The following is a 22,766-nucleotide window of genomic DNA, read 5'->3' on the forward strand; positions in this document are numbered from 1 at the left end:
ACTCCCAGGGGAAATCCTAATGCCCGTCCCGACTCAGCTGGCGACGGTGCCTCGTTCCTTGCAGAGCCATCAGGAGGGCTCGGCAAGCTCCGTGTGTCCCTCTCAGCAGGGTCTAGCACACAACAGGCCCTCCTAGAAAGGGAGGGACCTATCTACTTCCTTTGCAATTGCCAGGCTGACTCACTATTACACACACTGAGAGTGACTTTCATGTTAGCCAAGTAACTGCAAACATCTCCTGGCACAGAGTTGGTTCCTGTCTCCAGCAACAGCCACAGACCTGGGTGAGGTTCGGACAGCCAATCAATGTAGAAGCCATTTTTCCTGGCTTGACTTAATGGTAAGTATTTCCTCTCCTGTTGAAAGGGGAAAAGTCATTTAGTTTTTCCACCTCTAGAAGGCTGCTATAGGAACTCTGAAAATAATTACAATGTTCTTAAATAAAAGTCCTTATCCTACAAAGCCGTCCTTCTTCATTCAACATGCCCTTACACTAGAAGCAGCCCAGGAGACAGTGAAAACTGGTAAGTGTGCACTGGCCCCAGAGCGTGGCCCTCAGAGTGGGCAGAACACGTGCGCCCATTAACTGGCCTGCCGCCCACCTCCCTGAGCGCCAGTGGGCAGAGCTAAGATCAACAGCAAGCAAGCCTAAGGAAAGGGCAAAGCACCTGGGGCCCACAAGCACCTCATACAAGACCAGTTTCTCTTCATGCTGTTCGTGCTCACTTCATGTTCAAATTATCCCACAATAATCCACAAGGCAGATAACTGGAAGGAAATACCCCAGTGACTTCCAGAGGGCGATTATGGAGTCCCTGAAGCTAACTGGAGAAAGCCTGGAAGGTTCTTTTGGACAGCAAGCAAGGTTAGGCCATTATGAATCTAGGCTCACACGGTCCATCCTGGCCCACACTTCAGCTTTCCTCCATTATCCCCTCAAGACTAAATGTCTTGACTCTGAATGTCACGGTGGGACATCATTTAGCTCCCAGTTCCTGTTTTATTCATTCTCATAACTCTGGTGTCTAACATAGTGCCTAAGATCTGCTGGAAACCCAGCGTGTCTGGATGAAGATATTCTTTTTTTGAAACAGGGTTTCACTATGTAGCCTAGGCTGACCTCAAACTCACCATCCTCCTGACTCAGCCTTTGAAGTCCTGAGATTGTAGGCGTAGGCAACCATATCTGTATTAAAATTCATTTTAATATAACCAAAAATTATTTGGAACCTAGAGGTACATATGATTTGATCCAGGAAACACGCTTTCTCTGAAAAGAGCACCTCAAAACATGGGTCACTTTAGGTCCCAAACAATCAAGTTTGGTTCTGGCACTTACTTTGAGAGATTCGTAATGGTCCTGTCTAATATCTTCATATTCTTCCATGATTTCCTCAAAGTACTCGTCCTTCACATTTTCATCTAACAGCTGAGAACACTGAAACAAAATAAGGTTCAATCACCATGAACAGAAGATAAAAATCAATGCTGTAGCCAGGTACCAGTGGCTTACACCTATAATACTAACTTCTCAGGAGCCTGGGATCTTGGATCCTGGTTCAAAGCCAGCCAGGGGAGGAAAGTTTGTGAAATTCTTATCTCCAATTAACCACACAAAAAGCCGGAAGTGGAGATGTAGTTCAAGTAAGTGGTAGAGTGCTGGCCTTGAGCACAAAAGCTCAGGAACAGCACCCAGGCTCTGAGTTCAAGACCCAGAAAAGGCACAAAAAAATTAGGCTGTAACAGGACTCTCTGGGACACCCCCCTCAGGAAGCCTGCCCCCACATTCGCTCTCACTTCAACAACTCTTGTGGGGGTCAGCAAAGGAGAGATACTCAGGGCTTGGGATGATAAACCCCATGCAGAGTTCAAGCCCAGAGTTCAAGCCCAGGATCATTTTGTTTTTTTTTTTAAAGCCCAAGCCAGAAGGCTGAGGAGAGTGTCCTGGCCCACCACACTCCTGTTTACTGATCCATCATCAGAAACAGCCTTTTGTCTACACAGAGAACACTCAAACCTGAGCCTGGCTCTCCGCTGACGCATGCACAACCTTTGCTGATTTTAAGCTGTGTATGTTCACTAATAAGCTGATGATGAGTATACCATGTTCCTGACCTCTAATGAATCCATCCAGCAAATCCCTGACATGGAGATGACTGGGGAACCCTTCCCCCACGTTCTGTCCATCTCTGCACCACTGCATGCACCACGGTGTGCTTACGTGTCTGCTGCCCAGGCTGCAGGACAAGCCCTGGAGAGCTGGGACCACATGAACCATCTGGCACTGTGGTGCCTCCTCTGTGCGCACAGAGAGGCGTCTCCACCACCTACACCCATCCTCATGGTCAACTGGGAGCTTTCACTACCATGTGAAAGGAAACTGACAATTTAAGAAAATGTGGTGTTGCTCATTAAATTTTAACACTGGGAAGAGCTAAATGACATGGTTTAGAAAACTAGCTACCATCAAAGCAAAAGCTACGAAGAAAGAAGAAATGGCTGCTAATGATCCCATGGGCTGCAACTACTGCACTGGCCCTACTCCCTCCAGCAGGACTGACACAAAAAGGCAGGAAGTCCCATAGCAAGTCACATGGGATGATCTCTAACATATCTCCCAGCTTGTAATTCTATGCACAATTCCAAAGTTCTGCTCTTAAGGCCAATTACCAATGACCTAGTATAAACAAAATCACTCCATTAAGGAATCAAACCTGAAAAGGCCTAAAAATAGGCTCCCAAATGAAGTATTCCCTACGCTCCATTAAACTCACCTCTACGGTGTCCCATGAGGGAACACAGCACTCACTGAACACAAGGACACACTTGCATACTCCCCCACTTACACAAGGCCAGTCCCCCAGTCTGCTTGATCACCACTCTGAGGAAGCAAAACCTAGACTTCCCTAACAGCCAGAGAATTCACAATGCCCTTCCACAGCTACTAAGGTGCAGCCACAATATCGCTCTATAATTTGCTAGCACCTTCCATGTCCCAGGGAGCCTCCTGTTCTCAGAGCCCTGTCCTGCTCTGCTCCTGCCTGGGCTTTGTCATGGGCAATACACGATGAACCTGTGCAAACTTTCCACCAAAGCATTAGGCCCATCCCACGTTTCCTGCTATCATGGCCAAAGTATGCCTGTTATTTTCCTTCATTTCAGTTTGCTTTTCATGGCAACAGCTGCACAGTGAGGAAAAAAATAAGTTGAAAACTTTTTGTAATTTAGAAGAAATATTGGTATGCCTTGCCTTTTATTATAGGAGAAAAGCAAGCCAGGGAATCCCCAGACCCCACACTGACTTGCTGTGTCTTTTTAGAATCTTCCCCCCCCCCCCCATTCATTCCACTTAGATCAAATCACGCAGGCCAACAACCAACCAAAACGAATTACACCACTGGCTCCAGCCAAGTGTCACCAGCAATTACCCAACTGGTTTGTCATCTGACCTGCATTTGAGCCACTTCAAAAACTGGGGCATTTCTGCCACCTGCCCACGGTACCAAACCATAGAGAGCATGGAGGCTACTGCTGGACAGGCTACTGCCTGGCTTTGAGCAAGGCCTGGGCTACCTGAGCTCCCGAATGAGTTCGTGTCCTGAACAGTTGAACCCCAGGGCCCAGTCTCCCTGCCTGGAGGGCCGGCGGCTGCCTTCGACACTAAGTACACCCAACAGCACTGTATCCAATGGAGATGCTCAGAGCCACGTCACCTGACACAGCAACAAGCTTGAAAACAGGCCCTCTGCTCACGCAAACAAGGAGACAAGCTCCTGAGAAGCATACAATATAAAAACCATGTTAAAACTAAGTCATAAGTGCAGGGGCGGCCCAAGTGGTAGAGCCCCAGCCTTGATACAAATGTCAAGTGAGAATGTGAGGCCGGAGTTCATGACCTGCCATAAAAAAATAAATAAAATGTAGTCACAGACATGTGGCTTCTGTGTACAACAGTCTGTGTGGCAAATCGTACATGATTCTAGCTTGACTTAATTTTACCCTTTATTGGGGCTTAAACTCAGGGCCTATACTCTTGCTCTGCTTTCCCCACTCACAGCTGGTGCTTTACAACTTTTGCCACACTTTCACTTCCAGCTTTTTGCTGGCTAATTCACAAGAGTTTCAAGGATTTGTCTGTATGGGATAATTTTGAATCACAATCCTTAGATCTCAGCTTCCTAAGTAGTTAGAATTACAGGGGTGAGCCACCAGCATCTGGCAAATTTTATTCTTTTAAATAACTGATTGTTAAATATTACTAGAAAAAAGCTTATAATACATCACAGAGTTAAACCACCTGTATTCAAATACCATGTCTGTTAAGTTATGGACATGTCCCTGGTAGCCTCTTCCTTCCTGTTTCCTATTTCTAAAATGACAAGAGCATCTATGTCTTAAGGTTACTCTGAGAACTAAATCAACCTACATTGCATATTTTCAATTACAGTGGCTATTGTGAAAATTCCATGCACATTCTTCTGCACATGTGAGGTGTGAGTTCAGCCGGCTCCGCGTCACTGGAGTCTCAGATCACCAGACTCCCTTGCAACTTCCTCCCCATGGAAATGTGGAAGTTGGGCTGCACTGGTTTTCCAGTAAGAGGCAGGAGTTGGGTGAAGGGCGGAAGGGCTGCAGGCTTTTTCCTGTACTGCACTGCAGTACACATGAATTGAGCCTTATAGACAAGAGTCTACAGCTGAGAACATGGAAGCCACGAGACCACACAGTCTTGTCTCCCAGCTGTGGCGCCAGGCTTTTAGTGCAAACAATGAAATGCTAACAAGCGAGGACATCAGCCTCACTGTGGGCGAAAAGCAGGAAGAAATGCTTAACAACAAGCAGGAAGAAATGCTTAACAACAAGCAGAATCTGCTAGGCTGGCTGGTCTCCTGTCTTCTGGCCGGGTCAACTGGCTGTTATGATGAAAGGATCCTTTCATCTGGACAGGTGTCCTTTCTGAAACCCTGCACTGTTTAACTCAGCAGTGGCCAAGGAAGTGCACTTGCACCCCTGTCTGGGTGGAACGTGTCAAGGGTGCGCGCCCCCCCCCCCCACCAGCTGCTATCCAGTCCTTAAGCATCTATGAAAGCACAGGACATGCTTGTGAGGCTTCCTCTACTGAGTCGAAGCAGGAGCAGCACCCAAAATCCCTACGACTGCTGCTCCATTTCTCTGTTTAGTAGAATGGATCTTTGGTGACAGCTTCCCTTTCAATGCATGCTTTGTTCTGTGAGAACAATCTGGAACAATGGAATGGAAGGTGATGGAGTGAAGGCCCACACTTACCACCACCACACTCTTAGATGCATCCAGGACGTGGATCACGGGCGCACTGTACCGTGGAGCTATTTTCACTGCGGTGTGGGTTCTGGAAAGAAAGGCAGGAGGAAGAGCTTCTCCACCAGCTCCTACACAGTTCTTGTTAGAACCATTAGCAATCGTGTTTCTACAGAGTTTTCCAGACAAAGATTCCAATGTTCTTACTTATTGAACTTCAAATTTCCCTTGTGAAGCAAGAATGGCTTTTCTATCCCAACATGGGACAACAAGGTGAAATGACATGAATCGGTCATCCCAGATGAGGACACCTTGTCTCTGATCTTGGCCCACAAGGGGTGAGCTCATCATAACCCGGGGCCCAAAGAAGGGAGGAGCTCTGGGTAGTCGTGCACACCGCTGCCCACAAGGTCTGCTGGGCTCCCTCCTCCACATGAACTGGGGACCGGGGACACAGCACACATTCCCAGCTGCTGCTCCTGCATTGTGGGGGGCATCAACACACCTGATACTTGCAGTAAAGAATCCCAGACCTGAAATTCAACACAAAACAAAACAGACAAGCAGCAAATCCCTACCGCCCACCTTGACAATGTCTATATGGAGAACAAGCAACTTCTAATGACCAAATCAATGAAAGTGTAAACAGAGCCAGTCACTGGTGGCTGTAATCCTTGCTACTCAGGAAGATAAGATCTGAGGATTGCAGTTCAAAGCCAGCCCAGGCAGCAAAGTCCATGAGACCCTTATCTCCAATAAACCACCAGAAAACCAGAAGTGACACTGTGGCTCAAGTGGTGGAGCCTGAGCCTTGAGCAAAAGAGCTCAGGCACAGTGCCCAGGCCATGAGTTCGAGATCCACAACCAACAACAACAAAAAATAAAAAATCAGGAAGTATTACAAATGCCAATAATATGTTTTTGTTAGGACCTCTCCTGCGTGGCCCTAAAACACTTAACTATAATGAAACAGGATCAACAACCTTTATCTGATTCTGCTAAGTAACTGAAAAAAAAGACTAAAGCCTCCAGCCAGCCAGGACTGGACTTACTGTAAGAAAGCCAGCCGAGCAGGAGCCAGCTGTTTCGAGACAGCATCCCAACTGAGAGGCGGAGCAGCTGCAGGGAGCCAGGTTGGGGCTAGAGCAGAGGACAGCTCCACTGCCTCCAAGGCCTGTCAGATGCCTGGCATGCACTGCAGGAGAAGGCTCTGGGAACAGGAGGAAGCATGCCGAAGAAGCTTCCTCTAGTATGAAAACAGCACAGGTCACATTCAATTATCATCCTCTCCTTCAGACAGCAAGCTCCAGGCAAGGGGACACACCTCCAGATATCCTGCCTGAAATCTAAGGGATTTCCTGACTTCCTGACTTCCTGACTTCCAACCTGGTGAGCACAGATGGAGAACCAGGGCACTTTTAAGTATGTGTGCCCTCAAACCATAGATTTCTACTCAGTATGATTTCAAGCGAGATAACAATTCATTATAATTCACAGGACTGAATTCAAGGTGTGAGGATTAGGAAAAAGATAACTAAGTCGAGGGAATCAAAAAATAAAATAAGGAAGGGGTAGCAGTGTTCCTATAGTACATTTCAAAATGTTCTAGCCCAAGTGAAGCCAAGCACATTCATGAGTACATGCTGAGCATAAGCAGAAAACCAGAGCAGAGGGGCCTGTATGCTGTCTGTAAACACAAGCACGCTGCCCAAAGCTCGTAAGCAGGACTCACCTGGAAGTGGTGGCACCTCCAATCAACAGCGGAATCTTGATAGCTAATCTTTCCATTTCCTTGGCAACAAAAATCATTTCATCCAAGGAAGGAGTGATGAGTCCTGACAGGCCAATTATATCTGTTATTATTTTCAAAAAGAAATGAAAAAAAGGACAATGAGAAAGAGGGTCACAGAAAAAGTATGAAGCAAAACACAAGACCTAGCATAAATGGCCAATTCTAGATCTAAGACGTCTTTTCTGACTGAAAGATTTAAAATTTTTCTTGTTGGGGGCAGCAACAAGATTTGTAACTTGCAACAACATATCTGCTGGTGTTAGCAAGGTGTATAGTAGAAGACATCTCTATTTCATATCTCAGACATGACCACATCGCAATGTTCAGTGGAACAAAAACCCAGCAGGCACACACAGGACGAGAATCTGCCAGAAAGAGCCAGCCTGGTCCCATGTCCAGAGCTCTGGAGATCGACACAGCCACTCATGCGCCTCTCCCAAGCCCAGTAAAAGTGGCTGCAAGAGTGGCCCATGGGTTGGAATTTAGTGCAAACAGACACAAGGGAAATGCAAGGGAGACCAAGGGGGACGCTGAAGGATGGCTTACCTGCTTTGTGGTCAAGGGCAGCTTTCAGGATCTTATCGCAGGGAGTCATGACGCCTAAATCAATAACTCTGAGGCACAGAAAAGAAATGGGAGAAAATCGGAGTCCATTAGATTCAAAGCTGATATGAACAAGGTAAAATCTGCCATTGAACGCAGCTCTAACTTCACCTGGAACTCACTGGAATGTTCACTAAGCACTGGCCATCACCATTGGCCATTTATTAGGCATTTGCCATGTGCCAGTCACTCTGGCAAGCCTCTTCCCAAGAGTTGTACTGAAATGTTCTCCACCTGCACCCATTGAAAACACACAACTCAATGGTTTCTGCACCAGCCATGGACTGAAGCTTCTGAGGCTGTGAGGCACAGTGAATCTTTCACCTGTGTCATCCTCTATGCACTGTGACAGGCAGTAGACGAGAGCAAAGCAAAAACACTGGGGGTGTAGCTCAGGTGGGGAGGCCTGAATTCAAATCCCAGTGCCATAAACAAACAACAGCAACCACAAAGAGCATCCTAGGAATGACATGAGTATCTATCACAGATGAATGAATGAACAGAATGTAGCATTTTAGCCTAGGGATGAGCTTAGCCCAAGCTGAGAACACTGTGGCAGGCACCACCCATGCCAACAGATGAGTAGAAGCACCCCAGATTTGAATGAAGAAGGAACTACCTCAACTCCATGCTAAGGGCAATCGGGCAGAGAGCAAAGAGGTCCAGAGTCATAAACTGGCTGGAAAGCTTTGGCTAGGGGTTGTGGGAAGATCTACCCATGATATGGTGCCAGCTACCACTCTCCCCACCACCTGTGCCACGACTCCACCTCACCTCACCTCACTCTTGCTTCTCCCGCATGGCCTCCTTCCTTCATAGTCCCTTGCTTTACTTTTCTTACTTTCAGATCTACCCTACATCTCTAGGTCCCTCTTTTTACACAGTCTTATATTCTGCCACGAGTCTAAAGGGGGAAAAAATGGAAATTTGACAGGGTATGGTAGCACACACCTGTAATCTCCACGTTTAAAAAATAAATTAAAATGTGCATCTATCTCTCTCCCTTTCTGGGACCTTTAACTCCTGATTGTCATTGGTAGCAGCCTGCCTGCTGCCCCTGCAATTTACCCATCCTACTTCTAGATGGCAGTGCTTGACCAGCCTGGGGCTCCAGCCGGTTTCCCACCCATGGTTAAGGAGTGCTGAAAGTTGAGGGCAGACACTACTTTAAAAAATTCTTGAAAGGCTTCTCTTCAAAATGTATCAAGTGAAAAGCCTCTTAATCAGCTCTGTGTGCCTCTAGTAGGGAAACATCACACCACTGTGATCTCAATACTGAGGAGGCAGAGGCGGAAGCATCTTGAGGCTGAGGCCAATTTGGAGTCATACTGAGTTCCAAGCCAGCCTGAGCCACATAGCAAGTCCCTGTCTGGTGGTGGCTCATGCCGGTAATCCCAGCTACTCAGAGAGTGACCATTCCCAGCTACTTGGAGGTTGTCATCCCAGCTACAACAGTAAGCCTAACAGTCCAAGCACATGTCCAGGCAAGAAGAGACCCTACCTCAAAAATAACCCCTGCATGGGGATGGGAAGGTGGCTCAGTGATAGAGCACTTGCCTTGCATGCCTGAGGCCCTAGGTTCGATTCCTCAGCACCACGTAAACAAAAAGAAAAAAGCCGGAAGTGGCGCTGTGGCTCAAGTGGTAGAGCGCTAGCCTTGAGCTGAAGAGCTGAGGGACAGCGCCCAGGCCCAGAGTTCAGGCCCCATGACCGGACCGCCCCCCCCCCCCAAAATAACCCCTACAAAAAACAGCCTGGAAGCCTGGCTCAGTGGCAGAGGCCCCAGTTAAATAACCTTCATTTAACCAAGTCTCCTAAGATCTCTGCTCTAAAATATGACCATTCACTGAGAGGCAAGGGGACACCCCCAGCCACAGAGAGTCCAATGTCCAACCACCAGCACCTACTCCCAGAATGCATCTTGTCACCTGACCTTCCTAGGTATCTTTTTCTAGACACAATGTTACTAACTTGTTTAAAAAGCTGTATTCACAGCAGGTAGTGTAACTACACAATGGGTAAAAATAAAAGCCACCTGATACCCACCGGCATGCCCTCCTTTCTACCTCAGTAAAGAACTGTCCCCACTGCTGGACACCATAGCTCACACCTGTAATCTGAGCAATTCAGCAGACTGAGGTCTGAGAATAAAGGTTCAAAGCCACCCCAGACAGGAAAGTCTGTGAGACTCTTATCTCCAATTAACCACCAATAAGCTAGAAACTGAACAGTGGCTTAAGTGGTAGAGCTCTGGCCATAAGAAAAAAGCTATGTCCCTGAGTTGTAGCACCAACCTACCAACAAAGCCCTGCCCTGTTGAGGCAGGGCTCACAGAAGGGGAGGAGGAGCTGGCCAGAGCAAGCCCTGCACGCACCTGAAGTTATTGCAGCCCAGGACCACACCCACAATGTTCTTGCCAATGTCATGGACATCGCCCTTGACAGTGGCCAGTACGATGGTGCCTTGGTAGGGATCCTGGAATAGAAGCATGCAAACACCAGTCAGGGAAGACGGTCTATTAGCCAGGCAGAGGTTACAGTACAGGAATAAATGCACATAGGACCTCCTCACAGGCAGGCCCGCCATGCAAGCCAGGCCAGTGCACATGCAGCCTCGCGTGCTTGAGCAAGGAAGAGGCCTGCTGGGTAGTGCAAGGGCTTCCATCAGGACCATAGCTTCTTCACCCCAAACATCGCCTAGCCATGTTACTGCTAACAGTGCACGGAGGAGTGCCAGGCATAGTGGTGCCAGCCCATCATCCCAGCCATGAGAAAGTATAGGTAGGACAATCTTAGTGTGAGGCCAGTCCCAGGTAGCATTAGTCCCTACCTGAAAAATGACTAAAGCAGAAAAGGATTAGGGGCATGGCCGAAGTGGGAGAGTACCTCCCTCTAAGCACAAGGCCCTCTCTAACTCAGGGAAAAAAATAAAAGTTAAGAAAAAGGAGGAGAGAGGGAGGAGGTGTGGCTAGCTGCAGAGGTTCCTCAGATTCTGGGACGACCCTGCAGAAGGGGCCTAGCGTCTTCCCGTTTGCTTTCTCTAGTGTGGCTGTTCTGTGCACTGCCAGCATAGACCCTCCCCTGATGGGCAGAAAGGAAAAAAGAAGAGGTGAGCGAGGCACAGGGTGTTTTTGTGAACACTGCTTCCACCTGCACCACCTGCACCACATGCCATCTTGGTACACATAGCAGGTTATGTCTTTCATCCTCCATGGTAAGAGCAGGAGGCAACCTGAAGCCTCGGGGCAGAGAGCACCGCAGGGCAGAGGAGACATGCCAAAATAACTGCTCAGCAGTATCCTTAAAGCAGGGACGAGAGTGGTAGCTAGGGGTGTGGCACAGAACTTGGCATACAATAGTGATGGCATACAGTAGTGATCCACTGATCAAGGAATGAACTGGTTTGGGCCCATGGGCATGGGCTTTGAACAATTACAACCAAATTTCCTAAAGCCACACTCAGAAGAGAGAACAGGGCATTTGCAGCCTGGCACAAGGTGAGTGAGTGAGCTGCTTAGGTCACTGCCACTGCTCCACTCTCCTCAGTAATGAACACAGCCCAGCTTGGTGGCCTGGGGATCCGCCGCTCCCCGCCTTTCCCCTCAGGAATCTGCTGGGCCAGGTCCTGCAATGACCATGGGCCTGAACAGAACGACTTGCCTCTTCTTCTTCCACAGTGCCATTGAGCGCTCTGTTTTCTTCTCGTTCTTTTTCCATGAAGGGGATAAGGTGGCCAACGGCCTTCTTCATCACCCGAGCTGACTTTATTACCTGTGAAAGCAGCAGTGAGGCTTCATTACCAAACCACAGCACAACGCTAACACCACCTGTAAAGTGCAGCCGAAATGAATACGCACCCTGACCTTGGGCATTGCTTTGACAGTGAGCAGGGAGAGGCTGGAGCTCCCAGCAGGGATGCTAGGAACCCACACAGCAGAAGGAATACCAGACCAGAATGCAAACATGTCATCTGCCTGCTGAGCTGGTGCTGCTCCAAGTCCCTTCACCATGTTTCTCAATTCCACCCATCTTTTATGTTCCACGCTCCTGCACCTTGCCCAAGCCGTGCATCTTAGTCTCCAGCACTCCAACCCCCTTGAACCAAGCTCTTGCTTGACTCAAAGACTAACGGATGGGCCCAGTAAGTGCTCTAATTTAAATGAAGAGTGCTACCTCACTTGAAACATATCATCTGACAAACCATTATTACCAGAGCAATACTTTTCTAAAGTCTGTCCTTAAAGCTGAACTCTGGATTGTCAAATTGAATTCTGTATCAACTTCACAGTTACACTGAGTTTTATTTATTTTATTCTTTTGAGCAATACAGAAAAAAGTATGATTTTTAAATGTATATTAACTGTACAGAGAAGTCTGGCAGTATGTATGATCTTTGCATACATGCATATGATGCCCATGGATCAAATTCACTGTCTACTACTCTCCTATCCTCCTGCCCCACCGATTGTACTTGTGAGGGTGGAGGGACTAAGCTAAGGGCACTACAGCCTGTCACAACACAGGACTCCTAAGTACCCTTGGAGAAGGGAGGCCAAGTAATGTAATTCCTCTGAGCTCGTGCCCAAAATGAAACCTGGGAACAACAGGCAAACTCCTTCCTAGAGAAACACAGAAGATTCAGTCAAGCAAATTTCTCCCAACCTGAGGTAGAAACATTTTTCCGGCTCCAAAAAGATCACCAACAACTTTCATGCCGTTCATCAGGGGTCCTTCGATTATATTCAGAGGTCGGGGATATTTGTCCTGGCTTAGTCTGGCCTCCTCTGTATCCTCAATAATGTATTTTTCAATGCCCTGCAAAAACAAAACATAGGAGTAGAAACATCGAAAACTGGCTTACATCCAAACAGCCAACCAAGAGTGGATCACAGCAATGCTTAAAAGGATGAATTCCAAAGGTAGAAACCTCAGCACTACGGCTTATTTGGGTGATTGACTAGGCTTCCATTTCCTCCCTCACATTTAAAACCGTACCTGCCTAATCCACTGACCATGAGCATCAGATAACACATGGAAATGCTAAGCCAGCTTCCCTGGTATGATGTAAGCACTGATCAAAGTGCTTGACCCAAGATCTGACTCCCAGCAACGGATCACCTGTTAATAAATGAACACCCGTATGAAATCCAGTATGTTTTCTCATGATAACACTACTGGGTAGAGAACACATACCCATGGGTTGGACCTGTGAGTGAAGTTCAAAAACCACAGCATCTCCCACTGGCTTCCAGTGACCAGCCCTTCTCCCTCCAGCCCTGCGTGGGACTGACCAGCTCCATCAAGCAAATCATGAGATCTCAAAAGGTCCAGGAGGGCTGGGAATGTGACTTAGTGGAAAATGCTTGACTAGCATGCATGAAGCCCTGAGTTCCATTCCTTAGTACAACACACACAGAAAAAACCTGTGGTTCAAACGGTAGAGTGTTTGCCTTGAGCAAAAGAAGCTCAGTGCCCAGGCCCTGCGTTCAAGCCCCAGGACTGGCAAAAAAAAAAAAAAAAAAGGGTCCAGGAGTTAGCAGAAAGAACTCTGGAATCCTCCAGACTTACAAATGGGGAAATTGAATCTAGGAGACTAAAATCTAAACTGCCACCAAAGCCGGTGTGGACCACTGGCCGTTTCTGCAGCCCGCACTGAGCACACATGGGCTGTGCAGGGCTGTCTGTACACTGCCTGATGCTTGCTAACATTTCTGGGCACCAACTCCAAACCCTACCCACCTCTAGACATGGCTCAGGAGATGCCAGGACCAGGGAGAGGCAAGAATCAGGTGAGGCTGAGGTCTGAGCCTCTCCTGCTCTGTCTGCTGTCGTCCCCAACCCTCCAGGACGGCAGGAGAGCCTCTGTGCAGCCTGCGCCCTGCGCGTGCCCATACCCACCTTCACCAGCGCGTACTCCAGGCGCTCTTCCACAGGGCTGCTCCGCCATTCGTCCGTCTGAATGACTTTCTTCCCTCCTTTGCCATGAGTCTGCGGTGAAATCAGGACCAAAACCTGGGTCTCAATGGACACTTACTGAGCTGCTCCACAGCACGTGAAAACCTTCCTTCCTCTCCTTTCACACTTCTAGCCCCCCACAGAGTGGTACTAATTAAAGTCTCAGTAAATGTTTTAGAGAAGAAAAGAAATATTTAAAGATTTGCACTTTTATTAGAAAGAGTTGGGGTTTCTTTTTTCCTCCTTCTTTCTTAAAATGTAACAACTGAGAAGAAAACATTTCTAGGACAGCCAACCCTGGGAGGAGATGTAACCCAGCAGTGGGGTGATCACAGCTCTCAGGCAGAATCGTGGTCAGCCACAAACACGTACAGGCTAGAATGAAGCTGAGGCAGACAGGGGCCTGGAGGCGGGCGCTTACAGCTGTGCCATGTCCTAACAGGCCAGGCTTCCTAGACTCAGCCCTCACACAAGAGAGGTGGAAGCTATAAAAATGAAAAGAAGCCACAAGCAAACTCTACAGAGGGCTGAGGTGGGTCACACAGACTGCACAAGTTAGTTTGAGAATGAAGCATCACCACCAACTAGGGTGATAAAAATACAATCCTCCCAACCTCCATCTCCTCAGCAGCTCAGATTATAGGCATGAGCCTTCTGTGGCTCCTTACATCTGGGCCTGGCAGCACCCAGCTGCTCCTGGGCTACAGCACATGGTCATGCTGTGCTCATGGCCAACTGGACTAAGACCGAGCGGGTAATCAAGACAGAGACACAGAGGAGGAGTGTGAACTCAAAGGGCAGAAAGGAAAGGCTGGGGAACAGGAGAGCTGGCCCAGAAAAAAGGCATCCAATCGATCCCTAGATCACAGTCACTGAAGGCCCGTGCTGGGCACAGCCACCTCCCTCCTGTGCCGAGACATGACCTCCCTCAGAAGCGTCTGCCATGGAAGCCCTCACGAGTTACAGCAGCACGTCATCTCCAAATTAACTGACTCCCCACAGGTCAGAGGGCACCAGTTAAGGGAAATGATGATTCAAAACAGACTGTCACACTTCAAGTGTGAACAGAGTCTTGGAAGGTCAGAGGCAGAGTTTCTCCCCATATTTTCAATTATATTATCAGTCAGGAACTTCTCTGATCCTTATTTGTCCCACACTTTTCTGCATTTCATGCCCCTTGAATTCAGTGCCACCTGAGGAACTACTACAGAGTTGACAACTACCAGAAGTTAACATAATTCCACTAATATAACCTACTTGACAGAGGGCTCAACAGGTACAGTAAGTCTCTGAAGCCAAGTGCTGGTAGGTAATGCCTGTAATACAAGCTACTCAGGAGGCTGAGATCTAAGTATTGTAGTTATAAGCCAGCCAGGCCAGAAAAGTCTGTGAGACTTATCTCCAATTAACCACAAAAATCCTGAAGTGGGGCTGTGGCTCAAGTGGTATAGTGCTAGCCTCAAGCAAAAGAGCTCAGAGGCAGAACTTTAGGCCCTGAGTTAAAACCCCAGGACCAAGCACAAAATAACAAAACACAAAACTGCAAGGCCATGTGTTTACATGAAGGAAACCACCTTATACACTAGATTGTCCCATTCTTGCAAATGCTACTAAGATTTAAGAAAAGGAGACAGGGATCTTTGCCTGGTCTCATCTCCTTCCCAGCCCTAACGGCAGCAGCCAGAGCTCTCTGGAGAAATCTGAAGTGAGCCAAAACCAACTGACTTTTACTTCTATTATGCAAGAAATGCCCAGGAACTATGAGTAACTAAGTCAAAGACAAGAGAGACCTCAGCAGCCCCTCCTCATACCTGGGCATACCGCAGGAGCTTCTCGGTGGCCTCGGGGTTTTTGTTCCAGATGAGGTCTTCACAGAGCTGGAGCAGCTCCTTGTGGATGTCATCATACACAGGGAGGTTGCCGGCGTTCACAATCCCCATGTCCATACCACACTAAGGGCGAGAGAAGCAACGTGAGAGGGCTCGCCACCATGCCTGAACAGAAAGACCTATCAGGCTACCATCCAGCCACACCTGTGTCACGTGATCACCTACAAGCAGGGATGGGGCTTGGAGCTCCAATGATGCCTGTGACAGACAGCGGCTATGAGCCAGTCACACACAGCAAAGGCTGGCTTCCACCCTACCTTGATGGCGTGGTAAAGAAAGACGCTGTGCATGGCCTCTCGAATGGCATCCATTCCTCGGAAGGAGAAGGACAAGTTGGAAAGACCTCCACTTATTCTCACTCCGGGCAAGGTTTCCTGGAAAAAATTTAAAACCAGAAATTATTCTATTTTTCCAAAAGGGGCCATAGGTTGCACCTCTGAAACTACATATGCAAATGGAAAATAAAAACATCGAAGTCCCAAGTAATTCAGAGCATGCTGTTACCAGACACAGACGAAAGCTGAGACACTGCTTCATTAACAGATTTTCCTGCTCTACTTTAATCTCTCACAGGAAAGTACAAAATCTACTTTGTCTCTGTCTACCTCTGCAGTAACCATGATGAGTACAACACTTAGAGATGGTGCCACAAAGCAGCTGCTAGAAAAGTGACAAAACAAGGAGACAGACAGCATCAGTCAGTGTGCATCTGCACACGTGCACGCACACATTTCCTATCACTGAGAGGCCTAGCCGATGACCACTTCCCTAGTTTGAACGAGCAAACTCTCTAGTTTATTACAGATGTGGCCAATTCCAATAACACAGAAGGCAACTGAGGCTCCTGCCACCTGTAGCCATGTCACACATCAGTAGGCCTGAAGAACAATACACCAGTCACCTACTGCTGTTGGTTTGAGTACAAACTGGCTTAAGCTTTAGGGAGACAAGTTTGTCGGTGTCCAGTACTCTGACCCAAACATTCCACTCCTGGACAAAGGCTGTGGAGAAAGGTCTGTACTGGAGATACAGAATGAGAGAGTATGTGCTCACCTAAGCCCGAAGCTGGGACAAATCAGAAGTCCATCAACAGTACAGTGGTTCACAGCGGAATAGTGATGCAAGGGGAGAGTATTCATTCATAAAAATGAACACAGAAGCTACAGCAACAGAGATGGGACTTCAACTTGGGGTTGAAGTCAGGAATGGCGATATGTGCCTATAATCCCAAGTACTAAGGAGAGGCAGGAAGATCACAAGTTTGAGGCCAGCCTGGGCTGAAAAACAGACCTTGTCTCAAAAACATAATGCACTTAAGGGGAAAAAAAAGACTTAAGCACCTTATGATTCTATTGACATTAAGCTAAAATATGGGCCTTGTTTACTTTTTGGTAATTCTGTCCTATAAGACTGAATCCATGGCCCAGCAGCACTGTGACTCCTGCCTATCAACATGTCATGCTTTGCTGTCAGGCACATCACTGCCTTCCCTACCCCATGAACACTAGGTGGCGCAGCATTTTGATTCTGTGAGGGAAGACCACTTTTAACAAAAGGAAATCACGATCAAAACTAAAGGAAGCTGGTACTAGCGATGGCCCCAGGGCACACGTGTAAAGAACATGAGCAGAAACAAAAAGGCTCAACCTCACCTGGGGCCATCACCTTGCACATGAACACACTCCTCCGAGATTTGGGGAACACAAATACTTTTTTTTTTGCCAGTCCTGGGGCTTGAACTCAAGACCTCAGCACTGTCCCTGAGCTTCTTTTTGCTCAAGACTAGCACTCTATCACTTGAGTCAAAGCACTCCTTGCAGCTTTTTCTGTGTATGTGGTGCTGTGGAATCAAACCCAGGCCTTCATGTATGTTAGGCAAGCACTCTGTCACTAAGCCACATTCCCAGCCTCAAAACATACATTTTAGTAAGCAGGTCCATCTATGCTTTATAGATGCTCCACAACTTAAGACTCCACAACTTAAAAAAAAGCACTGTATAAACCTGCCCAGACAGCAAAGTCCCCTGGAGACTCTTATCTCTAATTAACCACTCAAAAACCAGAAGTGGCACTGTGGCTCAAAGTGGTAGAGTGCTAGACTTGATCAAAAGAGCTCAGGGACAGCACCCAGGCCCTGAGTTCAAGCCCTAGGACTTGCAGGAAAAAAAGAAAAACAAAAACAAAAAAAAAAACAATAAACACATGCAACAGCTCTGGACATGCACTGGACCGATGTGCTAATACAATGTGGGTGACAAGGAAAAGCACTGTACTCACTTTGATGACCCGTGTGGCCTGGATGAAATTGATGGCATACAGGTTGTGCTCCTCCATCCCTGTACCGATGGTGAGGATGTTGGGGTCAAAGATGATGTCATTTGGATTAAAGCCCAGTTTCTTCACAAGGAGATGGTAGGCTCGGGTACACACGTTAATTTTGATGTCTGTTTCTGTTGCCTAAGGAAAAGAAAAACACAGCGTTATCCATGTAGCAGAGCTCATTTTACTCAAATCTCAATGCTTGGATGTCATAGAAATCCAAATATCAAACCTCAAAAAATATTTATTAGATTATCAATAACGATTGTGCTCCCTGTGTAGCATCACATTTCATGCACATATAAATGTGTATTCACGGCTTCTAGCTAGGCGAGGTGGCCAGTGCTCCCATCCTAGCTCAGTGGGAAGCTGAGATCCGAATGATCTCAATTCCAGGCCAACCAGAACAAAAAACTTCTGAAGATCCCATCTCAACAGAAATGGCTGGAAGTGGTGATGTGTGCCTGTCATCCCAGCTATGGAGAAAAGTGTAAATAGGAGGATCATGACCAACCTGGGTAAAAAGTGAGACCCTATTCTCAAAAATGACCAGAGCAAAAATGGCTGGCACTATGGCTGTGGGAGTATAACACCTGCCTTGGAGGAACAAAGCTCTGAGTTCAAACCATGTTACTACCAAAATGCAATACAAAGCAGAGAAGAAATATAAAGAGGAAAGAGGGAAGGGGAGAGGAAAGGAAAGGAGGGGAAGGGAAAGACCAGCAAAGCATACCAGACCCCATTTCCATGGTTGACCTTGCTTCCTGCCATAGAGAAAAATCTTCAGTATGGCTCCCACCATCCATCAACCAGCAAGCATAAAGACGTGTGCACTTCCCTGCCTCCTCCTGACTCAGAGTCCCTGGTCTGCTAGGACGCTCACTGCTCTCCCAAATGACAAGGTCATAGCTCCAGCCAACACCCACACAGCTTTCCTGCGTCAATGCCCACATCACTTCCCATCAGCTCACAAAAACAGTCATATACCGTATACATGTGTACCCTTCCTTAACCTTAAAGGCCCCCACCCTGCGTTCTATCCTATTTCTCTGCTCCCCTTTCAGCAAGTCTTTTTTTTTTAAATCTCTGCAATTATTAGTTTATTAGTATCATCCAGGATTCATGTTCAGTATTCCTCTTTTCAGCAAGTCTTTACACCTGCCACTTCAGTTCTTTTCCTAGCCTCTCTTGAACCTGCTCCAACAAAGCTATCATCTCCTAGGAAACAAGACAGCAAGCTCCCAAATGACACTATGTAAATCCACTGGTAAATTCTCCATCTCATTCCACTTGATCTAACACAGCTCTTTAAACAGCTGATTGCATCCTTCTCTGTGAAGTTTGTTCTGACTCCCTCCTATCAAACAGGCTGCCGCTGACACTGTCTAACCCTCTCCCAGCCGCAGAGCATGATCGCTCCCTCGGCCCCTCCCCAGGGCTCCCTCGGCCTGAGCTCCTCCCCTGTCAGCTTGCAGTGCTTCACACAGCATCTACACACAGCAGTTCTCAAGTAAGGGGATTCTATCTTCAAACCAGGTTCTGCCCAGGGAACCTGTGTTACCACAGATGCAGCAGCTTACATCCCAGTCCCTGAAGCTTCCCGCAGGCCCGACTCCCTGGAGAGATGACACTTGCCATTTATAAGTAGATAGTTTTTTGTTTGATGAAGGAAACTAATCTCATTGATGCTTTAGTTTCCTTTTGGCTGAAATCATTACAAAACAGAATCCTCTCATAAGTTTACTGCCTACTTGTTCTCCTTTTCCTGTAAACTGCTTGCCCATTCCCTTTATCCATTCTTTGTGTGTGTTTCTGTGGGTACAGGGGTGTGTGTGTGTGTGTGTGTGTGTGTGTGTGTGTGTGTGTGTGTGTGTGTGTGTGTGTGTGTGTGTGTGTGTGTGTGTGTGTGTGTGTGTGTGTGTGTGTGTGTGTGTGTGTGTGTGTGTGTGTGTGTGTGTGTGTACACGTGCATACAGGTGCAACATCAATACTAAGGCTTGAACTCAGGATCTGGGTGCTGTCTCTCAGTTTTTTACTCAAAGCTGCTGCTCTACTACTTGAGCCACAGCTCCGCTTTTGGCATTTTGGTGTTTAATTGTAAATAAGTCTCAGGGACTTTTCTGCCAGAGCTGGCTTTGAACTTAGATTATTAGATCTCAGGATTCCCTCTAACTTATAAAAACTCTACCTATTACAAACACAGCCACAGTTCCACCTGTTTACCACATAAAGTTTCATATTTTCACCTCAACAGATCTATAACCTTTTTTCCTACATCTTTAGAATTTTTTACATTTAAATCTTCAACTGAGTAGACTTTGTTTCAGTATATGGCAGTCTGGGGCTAGTACTAAGATACTAATTAGGCTGAGTAATTTGTGTAATTTATGAGGGCTCTTCCCTCACAAATGGATTAATGTTGTCATCAGAGAAAGGGTTCATTAGCTCAAGAGTAGTTTGTTATAAAAGGCCACTTGCAGCCAAAGACATACAATGGAAGAAACACAGCCTCTTCAACCGCTGGTGCTGGGAAAACTGGGCAGCCACATGCAGAAAACTAAAAGTGGACCCCAGCCTATCACCATGCACCAACATCAACTCAAAATGGATTAAAGACCTTAACATTAAACCTGAATCTCTGAAACTACTGCAGGACAGAGTAGGAGAGACACTTGAACTAATAGGCACAGGAAGGAACTTCCTGAACAGAGTCCCAGGGTCACAACAAATTGGAGAGAGACTCGACAAATGGGACTACCTTAAAATAAAAAGCTTCTGCACAGATAAAGCTATCGCAACCAAGCTAGAAAGACAACCAACTAATTGGGAAAAAATATTTACCAGCAATATATCAGACAAGGGGTTAACATCCTGTATATACAGGGAACTCAAGAAACTAATCCCTCCCAAACCCAACAAACCAATTACTAAATGGGCAAGGGAACTAAAGAGGGACTTCTCAAATGAAGAAATAAAAATGGCAAAGAAACACATGAGGAAATGTTCATCATCCCTGGTGGTGAAGGAAATGCAAATAAAGACAACCCTGAGATACCACCTTACCCCAGTCAGAATGTCCCACATCCACAAATCAGCCAACGACAAATGCTGGAGGGGATGTGGAGAACGAGGAACGCTATTACACTGCTGGTGGGAATGTACACTCATACAACCACTTTGGAAAGCAGTCTGGAGGGTCCTTAGAAAGCTAAAGATTGACCTCCCTTACGACCCAGTCATACCACTTCTAGGCATCTACCCTGAACAACAGGAACCAATATACAAGGACACGTGCACCTCCATGTTTATTGCAGCACTGTTCGCAATAGCTAGGATATGGAAACAACCTAGATGCCCCACCACAGATGAATGGATCCAAAAATTGTGGTATCTATACACAATGGAATATTATGCAGCCATTAGAAATGACAAAATAATGGCATTTGCAGGGAAATGGATGGAGCTAGAAGGAATCATGTTGAGCGAGGTAAGCCAAGAATGAAGAGACAAACAGTACATGGTCTCCCTGATAAGTGGATGATGAATCCAAAATGTTAGGTGATATGACAAAACTAACAGGACTTAAGAAACAAAGAACTCATCTGGTTGAACCACTACTAAATATCCCCATGCTGCTGATCACATATATGGTATATAACATATGAGCACCGTTATATATTACAGACTGTGATAGACAATTTGCTCCAGGAAAGTTAGAATGAACTTGTGACTTTAAATGAGCATCATTATTCCACAATACTGTGAATTTCCAGAAATTAAGTAATCACTTAATCACAATCAAAAAAAAAAAAAAAAAAAGAACCTTGGGGAAGGGAGGGAGGGAGGGGATGGTAGGGGGAAAACAATGGAGGGGGTAACAATGTTCAAGAGGAAGTGGAAGTGTACTCATTACCTCACTCATGTAACTGTAACCCTCTGTATAGTATCTTTACAATAAAAAAAAAAAAAAAAAAAAAAAAAAGGCCACTTGCTCTCATTCTATCTCACCTTCTCTTTGGGCCTCCACCATGAGGCTGTCAGCAGATGTGGTCCCTCAATCTTCCCAGCCTCCCCAACTCAGCCAAACAAACCTCTAGTGTTTATAAATGACTATGTCTGTGCTGTTCAGGAAAGCAGCACAAAATGGGTTAAAACAGGCTCATTTTCTTCTACATGCATCATCAATTGTCCCAATAGCATTTATTGAATAATCTAGCCTTTCTCTGTTGCTATAAAGACAACAACAACACATCTACAATGCTATATATCGCGCGCGCGTGTGTGTATGCGTGCGTGCGTGCGTGTGTGTGTGTGTGTGTGTACAGCTACATCAGTCAGACTTCCTTTTCTCTGACTCCCCAATGGAGCTAGGCCAGCAGAAATGACTCACCTGTCCTTGTTCATCAAAAGCCATGATCACCACAGCAGCTCCAAACTTCTTGATCTTCCTGGCCTTCTCCAGGAAGTCATCCTCTCCCTCCTTCAGACTAATGCTGTTGACGATGCACTTCCCTTGGCAGCACTTCAGTCCCGCTTCAATCACCCCAAAATTGGACGAGTCGATGCACAAGGGGACCTGAGAGAGAAAGGCAAGAAGTCCACAGTTCGGTCACAAGTATGTTCCCACTCCCAAGGACTCTGAAACACGTGCTGTTTCTTCTTTAGAGAAACAATAAACAAACACCCACAGTGTGTTGAGAGATAGGACTTTACTGTACTTGTTTAAGCTTAAAGCCTAAAGTAGGTAAAGCTTACCGGAGAACACGTGCCCAAGGAGTATTTGCTATTCAAAACCCAGAATGCAATCAGAATGATCAGGTCAGCTTCCCTCCTAGTTTACACTTCAAAGCACCTAAACTCCAAGGCAAACACCTCAAACAGGACATCCCTGGGCTCAGCCAAGCCCTTTGGGAACAGCCCTCCAGCCAACTC

General features: G+C 46.8%; 1 protein-coding gene across 1 annotated transcript in view; it reads right to left on the reverse strand.

The window, feature by feature from the left end:
* The window catches only part of Mtr (5-methyltetrahydrofolate-homocysteine methyltransferase), a 63,671-nt gene that overhangs the window by 10,688 nt on the left and 30,217 nt on the right, over positions 1-22,766 (reverse strand). The window contains exons 15-27 of the mRNA XM_069990608.1: positions 22,225-22,410; positions 17,793-17,972; positions 15,773-15,889; positions 15,438-15,578; positions 13,570-13,659; positions 12,334-12,486; positions 11,332-11,442; positions 10,047-10,147; positions 7,616-7,683; positions 7,010-7,130; positions 5,287-5,368; positions 1,340-1,438; positions 281-356 (exon numbers count right to left, since the gene is read on the reverse strand). Coding sequence (XP_069846709.1) covers positions 281-356; positions 1,340-1,438; positions 5,287-5,368; positions 7,010-7,130; positions 7,616-7,683; positions 10,047-10,147; positions 11,332-11,442; positions 12,334-12,486; positions 13,570-13,659; positions 15,438-15,578; positions 15,773-15,889; positions 17,793-17,972; positions 22,225-22,410 — 1,525 coding nt within the window. The remainder of the gene's footprint in view (positions 1-280; positions 357-1,339; positions 1,439-5,286; positions 5,369-7,009; positions 7,131-7,615; positions 7,684-10,046; positions 10,148-11,331; positions 11,443-12,333; positions 12,487-13,569; positions 13,660-15,437; positions 15,579-15,772; positions 15,890-17,792; positions 17,973-22,224; positions 22,411-22,766) is intronic.

The sequence above is a fragment of the Dipodomys merriami genome, unplaced genomic scaffold (genome assembly GCF_024711535.1).
Source record: "Dipodomys merriami isolate MVZ:Mamm:240054 unplaced genomic scaffold, mDipMer1.0.p SCAF_4, whole genome shotgun sequence".
Lineage (NCBI taxonomy): Eukaryota > Metazoa > Chordata > Mammalia > Rodentia > Heteromyidae > Dipodomys > Dipodomys merriami.